Source organism: Erithacus rubecula, assembly GCF_903797595.1.
Source record: "Erithacus rubecula genome assembly, chromosome: 31".
Classification (NCBI taxonomy): domain Eukaryota; kingdom Metazoa; phylum Chordata; class Aves; order Passeriformes; family Muscicapidae; genus Erithacus; species Erithacus rubecula.
The window spans coordinates 242,441-248,739 of NC_136682.1; the positions used below are offsets into that span (position 1 = coordinate 242,441).

Below are 6,299 nucleotides of genomic sequence, written 5' to 3' on the forward strand. Positions count from 1 at the left end.
CCAGGCTGGCCAGCAGCCCGGCCAGCAGCAGCAGCAGCGCGGTCCGGAGCTTCATCATCGCTGGGGTCGGATCGGCGCCGGGAGACCCGGGATGAGCCGGGACCGCGCTCTGCCCCTTTTGAAGGGACCCGGGCACCTGGGGGATTTTCCAGGTGCGGGCAGGTGCCCGTGCCAGGGCAGGATTAGCCCGGATTAGCCCCGCGCCCCCCCGGGACAGCCCTGGGGCAGTTCCTGAGTGCGCTGAGGCCCCGCCGAGCGGCCGGGATCCCTGTCCAGAGCACGCCAGTGCAACCCCAGAACATCCCAGTGCACCCCCAAAGTGCCCCAGTGCACCCCCAGAGCATCCCAGTGCACCCCCAGAACATCCCAGTGCACCCCCAAAGTCCCCCAGTGCACCCCCAGAGCATCCCAGAGTCCCTCAGTACATCCCAGAGCATCCCAGTGCACCCCAGTGCACCCCAGAGCATCCCAGAGCATCCCACACCCCCTCCCAGGCTCCCACACTCTCCAGCACTGGGTTTTCCCAGAACTTTATGGAAAACGGACGGGAGGGGTGCACTGTTCCTTTTGGGATGGGGCAGGAACATCCCGGTCCCTTTTGGGATGGAACAACATGGCCAGGACAGGGAGTGACCACGGGCAGGACACAGCCAGGAAATTTGGGATGGAATTGGGGGTGGGGATGGATTTGGGGATGGAATCGGGGATGGATTGAATGGGGCTGGGTGGGATAGATCTGGTTGAGGCTGGAGAACACCCGGCACCAAATCCAGCCCCAAATGCAGAGCCCGGCTCCCCCCCGCTGCTGCCCTGCCCCAGCAGCTCCTGCTCCCCGTGGGAAGCGGCTCCCACGGCTTGGCCGCATCCTCCCCTTGGCAGCCGAGCCGGCGATGAATCCTGGGTGTTTTCCACCCTCCAGCGCCCCAGGCAGGATTTGTGCCACATCCCTGCCCGGTCCCGCTGCTTCAGAGCGTCCCGTTCCTTCCCGGTGGGAAGAGGAGGGTGAGGAGAGCCCAGCGCTGCCCCGGGTGGGGATTTGGGGCCGGCAGATCCGGGAGGCAGAGCCAGAGCCCCCCGGCAGGGAATTGGGATCCTGGAGCGGCGAGTTAATCCCTCACGGGGAGGCAGAAACGCCTCGTGGCGAGAGGAGCCGCCTTGAGCTGCTGCAGCGCCAGAGCTTCCCGTCCCGTGGGACCGATTCATCCTAAAGGGCCCCAAAATCCCCCAAAACCCCGCTGGGGATCCTGAAACCCGCTGGGGATCCTAAAACCCGCCTGGGAGCGCTGTGGGAACTAAGGCGCCCGTGGAATGTTCTGGAGCTCGGGAGAGCCGGGTGGAGATGTCCCAGCGTGTCCCCAGCTCCATCCCGGTCCCAGTCTGGTTCCCAGTGGGGTGGGACCGGCCCCGGGTGTCCCAGGGGTTGGTGACATTGCCGGGGGTTGGTGACATCCACCAGGGATGGGATGGGAATGGGATTTATGTGATTGATAGAATTTATAGGATTGATGGGAATGGGAATAGGAATGGGATTTATGGGATTGATAGAATTTATAGGATTTATGGGATGGGATGGAAATGGGGAGGGAACCAGGGTGAGGATGGCATCGGGGGGTCCCAACCACACCCAGATTTGGGGTCGCACCACTCGCAGCACCGGGTTTAATCCTGGACTCCGCAGATCCATCCCGATAGGATGGCACCGTCCCCACCCCCCTCCCCCGTGTTTTGGGATCGGAGGGGCCACGGGATAATCCCGGATTATCCCCCCCTGGCTGCTCTCCACGGGGAAGCCCCGGGGCTGTTGGTGCTCCGGGATTTCCCTTTCCCAGGCGTGGGGGCCGCTGCCACCCCCCGGCACACGGAGGGGGGACAGCGACAAAGGAACAGCGACAAAGGGACAGCGACAAAGGGACAGCGGTGGCTCCTTGCCCATGTCCTGGGGCTCGCACCTGAGCTGTCCCCGTCATGCCACCCCCTCCCCAGGCACGGACAAACGGACACACGGACACACGGAAACACGGACACACGGACACACGGACACAGCCACCGCGTCATCCCTTCAGAGACTTTATTGGGTCCCCACCCCTCCCCTCTAGTGCAACCAACGTGGCAAAAGTGCAAGTGACGCCCCCGAGGGCTGGGGACGCATCCACAAGGGCTGGGGACACGACCCCGAGGGTTGGGGACGCGTCCCCGAGGGTTGGGGACACGTCCCCACCGCAGACCCCGAGCCACAGGGCTGGGAATAAGGAGGGGACAAAAATGGGGCAAAATCCTGAGTTCGGAGGTTTTTCTGTGCCAAACACCCACAAGTGCCACACACACACCCACACCCACACACACCACACGTGTCACACGTGTCACACGCGTGTCCAAAACGCCTCTGCGACACTCGGCCGAGGTCCCGAGTCCGGCTGAGGTGGCCTCAGGTGACCCTCGGAGGGGCCCAGGGCGGGAGCGGCTCCTCCGCGAAGCCGCTGCTGGGGGAGCGCCCGGGGAACGGGGAGCCTGAGGGGACACGGGGACAGCGTGGGACAGGGCGGGACACGGGGACAGCGTGGGACAGGGCGGGACACGGGGGGACAGGGCGGGGACACGGGGGGACAGCGTGAGACAGGGCGGGGACACGGGGGGACAAGGAGGGGACACGATGGGGACACTCTGGCCCCGTGTCCCCCAGGAGGGTGGCGAAGGCCCCAACTCACTCCTCAGGGTCCTGACGGAGGAATGGGGGGAACGGGCGGCTTCATCCTCCTCATCCTCATCATCATCCTCATCATCCTCATCATCCTCATCATCCTCATCATCCTCATCATCCTCATCATCACCATCCTCCTCCTCGCTCAGCACCTGCGCGGGGCCGAGCGTGTCACCGCTGTCCCCACTAAGGTGTCGCCACGGCCCCCGCGTGTCCCCGGTGTCCCCACGCGTGTCCCGGCCCGGTCCGTGCGTGACAGTGACCGTGGTGGGGGAGGGGGTGACCCGGGCTCCCCCTGGGCCCCGCCCGAGCCTCTGAATCTTTTAAACCTTAAACTCTGAATCATTTAAACCCTGAACTCTGAATCATTTAAACCTTAAAAGCCTCGGAGGCTCCGGGGACATTTCCCGCTCCAGCTCCTCCTCCCCCTCCTCCTCCTCCTCCTCCTCCTCCTCCTCCTCCTCCTCCTCACCTCCTCCGTCTCCACGGACTCCGCCGCTCCTCGCGGGTCTCTCAGGGGTTTGGGGACCCTCCCGGGGGTCCCATCGCGGTGACCCCCAGCTCTCGCGGTGGCACTTTGGTGACACCAAGACTCGAGGCCGGTGTCGCCCCGGGGGGGTCCCGGGGTGGCGACATCGCCCCGCGTGTCCCTCGTGTCCCCCCGCGCTGCCGCCGGGCTCGGAGCCCCCCCGGCCCCCCAAACCCCCCGGCCGTGGGGACAGCAGCGCTCCGGGTGTCCCCGCGCTGTCCCCACTGAGTTTGATCTCGGCGACAATCGCGGCGCCGCGCCCGTGTCGCGATCCCTCCGCCAGCCCTCGGGGTCCCCCCGGAGCCCCCCGGCCCCCGGGGTGCTGGGGGTCGCCCCCCGGCTCTCCCCCCTCGGGATGTCGCCGTGTCCCCCCCCCCGTGTAGAGGCACAGCGAGGTCACCGCGCGCCTCAGGCGCTCCCCGGGCCGCTCGGGACTGTCGGCGATGTCGCGATAGGGCCGGGGGGGGGCGATGCGCTGCACGGGGGTCCGCGACACGTAGGAGTAGAGGCAGAAGAAAGCGTCGGCGGTGGCGGCCAGAGCCTGGACCTGCTGGAAGCGACCTGGGGGCGACACTGGGGGGTCAGGGGGCTCGGGGGGGAGATCCCGTAGCTCCCGTCTGGGGAAACTGAGGCACGGGAATGATTTCCCACCCCCAACAGGAGCTCGGGGGGGTCGGGGTGGTCCGCAAGTAACACCCGGGGAAACTGAGGCACGGGAGCGTTTCCCATCAACCCAAGAGGGACGGAGGGGACAGCGGGGACAGCGGGGACAGGGGGGACAGGGGGGACACTGGGGACACTGGGGCCCTGGGGTCGCGCACTGGCCAGCTGCAGGCACGGATCCTCCGTCTCCCAGCGCCGCTCCTGGGCGCGCAGGAACAGCCGCAGGTCGATGCCGCTGGCGCGGGACGGGGCCGAGAAGAAGCGCGGGGGGACCCGGGCCGCGCCCCCCGGGTCCGACCCCACAAAACCCAGCGCGTGCAGGATCTCCTCGGCGTCCGACTGGCACCAGGCCAGCAGCTGCGACAGGCTGCGACAGGGGACAGCGAGAGCCGCGGTGACACCGGCGGGGGGGACACGGGATCCCCCGAGCGCCCTGAGCCCCCCGAGCCCCCCCGAGACTCCCACGAGCCCCCCCGAGCCCCCCCCGAGCCTCCCCCGAGCCCCCCTGAGCCCCCCTGAGCCCCCACGAGCCCCCCCGAGCCCCCCTGAGCCCCCCTGAGCCCCCCCGAGTCCCCCCGAGCCCCCCTGAGCCCCCCTGAGCCCCCACGAGCCCCCCCGAGCCCCCCTGAGCGCCCTGAGCCCCCCGAGCCCCCCCGAGCCCCCCCGAGCCCCCCCGAGCCCCCCCCCGAGCCCCTCTGAGCCCCCCTGAGCCCCCCGAGCCCCCCCGAGCCCCCCCGAGCCCCCCCGAGCCTCCCCTGAGCGCCCCGAGCCCCCCCGAGCCCCCCGGCCTTACCTGGAGCTGGAGGGGACGCTGGAGGGGACGCTGGAGGGGACACTGGAGGCCATGCTGTCCCCAAGGCTGAGGTGCCGATCCCGCTGAGCCCTGAGCGGGGAGGGGACAGTGGAGGGACACTGGAGAGACACTGGAGGTGACACTGCCACCACGACACACCAGGACAGTGTCCCCCACCCCCCAGACCCCCCCCCCGGACCCCAAATCTCACCTGCCCGCGGCCTGGCGGCTCCCCGGGAGCAGAAGAGCTGGAAAAAAGGGGGGGACAGAGGGGGACAATTTGGGGACACGTCCCGCTCTTGTCACAGCCCCGGGGGCACTTGGGGACAAACGGGGTGACAGTGACACCACAGGGACCCCCGGTACCTTCAGCGCCCAGGCTCAGATCGTCCTCGAAGCTCGTCCCGCTGCTGCCACCCGCTGTGACACAGGGAGGGGACACTCAGGGACACCCCCAGGACCCCTCCCCGCCGGATGGCACAGCGGGTGGCCCTTGGGGACACCGAGGGGACAATGGTGACATACCGCAGGGTCCGGGAGGTCTCGGTTCATCCAGCGCTGCCGCCCTGAGCCAGAGCACGGCCCCGGTCACGGCCACTGATCCCCCCGAACCCCGAACCCCGAACCCGAACCCAAACCCTGAACCCCGAACCCCAGGAATGGGCTGTCACTCCCGGGTGACCCCCAGAATTGGGATTTTGTCCCCCACGAATGGGGCTGTGACCCCCAGAATGGGGTGTGACCCCCAGAAATGGGGTTTTGACCCTCCGGAATGGGCTGTGACCCCCGGGTGACCCCCGGGAATGGGGTGTGGGCCCGCCTGCCCCCGCCTGTCCCCCCTCACCCGCAGTCCCGCAGCCACGTCTGGATCTTGCTGGAGACGCTGCCTGGGGGGACACAAACACCCGTGAGGGGTCCCAGCCCAGCTTTGGGGGTCCCTCCCGCACCCCGGGGTCCCCTGACCTTTGTCCAGGAGTGGCGGCGGCTCCCAGGGCACGGCGGCCGCCTCCTGCTGCTCTTCCTCCTCCTCGCCCCGCTCGCCCCCGGGCGCGGGGCTGCGCCACCCCCGGCTCTGCCGGACCCACGCGCGGCGCTTGTGCCACGAGCAGGGCCCGAGCACCGAGGGTCCCTCCATGGCCGGGGGGTCCCTGAGGGGACAGGAGGGATGTGAGGGAGGGGCCGGGAGGGTCCAGGGGGTGGGGGAACCACCAGGAGTTCCCCGGGCAGGTGTAGGGTGGGGCTTGGGGTATTCCGGGGTGGGCTCTGGGCAGGTCAGGGTGGTCTTGGGCCATCCCGGCGTGGGCTCAGGGCATCCTGGGGTGGGTTCTGGACACCCCAGGGTGGGTTCCGGGCAGGTCAGGGTGGGCTGGCGGTGCTCCAGGGGGTCTCTGCCCCCTCCCAGCCGTTCCCCGGGCGCCGAGGGGCGGAGGAGATGCGGGGCCCGATAAACGCGCGGAGCTGCCCCAGGCGGGCCGGGATGGGCCAAGCCCCCCCCGGGGTGCTCAGGGCAGGGTCGTCACCTCGGGTGTCACCCTGGGGGGAGCGCGGGCCCTCATCGGGGCCACCTCCACCCCCAGGACCCTTTTTTGGGATCCCCACATCCAGGAGATGCCGTG

General features: G+C 68.9%; 1 protein-coding gene across 3 annotated transcripts; it reads right to left on the minus strand.

Moving 5' to 3' along the window:
- Nucleotides 1–2,046: 2,046 nt before the first annotated feature.
- On the minus strand, nucleotides 2,047–5,831 carry TESPA1 (thymocyte expressed, positive selection associated 1). Of its 3 annotated transcripts, none has more exons than XM_079329188.1 (10): nucleotides 5,647–5,831; nucleotides 5,528–5,570; nucleotides 5,209–5,249; nucleotides 5,050–5,103; nucleotides 4,895–4,931; nucleotides 4,684–4,773; nucleotides 4,049–4,257; nucleotides 3,171–3,788; nucleotides 2,706–2,850; nucleotides 2,047–2,508 (listed from the first exon to the last, which is right to left on the minus strand). In XM_079329188.1, exons 1-9 carry the CDS (start codon nucleotides 5,816–5,818, stop codon nucleotides 2,825–2,827), a joined length of 1,290 nt encoding a protein of 429 aa, XP_079185314.1. In that variant the 5' UTR covers nucleotides 5,819–5,831; the 3' UTR covers nucleotides 2,047–2,508; nucleotides 2,706–2,824. The 3 variants fall into 3 exon arrangements, with proteins under 3 accessions (XP_079185314.1, XP_079185313.1, XP_079185315.1); XM_079329187.1 differs by having other exon boundaries at nucleotides 4,684–4,791; XM_079329189.1 differs by lacking the exon at nucleotides 4,684–4,773.
- Between the last annotated feature and the right edge of the window lie 468 nt (nucleotides 5,832–6,299).

Excerpts from the sequence above, each read along its gene's own strand:
- TESPA1 (XM_079329187.1), bottom strand. The coding sequence starts at position 5,818 with ATGGAGGGACCCTCGGTGCTCGGGCCCTGCTCGTGGCACAAGCGCCGC. Across the intron at positions 5,571-5,646 it reads GCCGCCACTCCTGGACAAAG|GCAGCGTCTCCAGCAAGATC; the intron begins GTCAGGGGACCC and ends GTGTCCCCCCAG. Across the intron at positions 3,789-4,048 it reads TCCGTGCCTGCAGCTGGCCA|GTCGCTTCCAGCAGGTCCAG; the intron begins GTGCGCGACCCC and ends TGTCGCCCCCAG.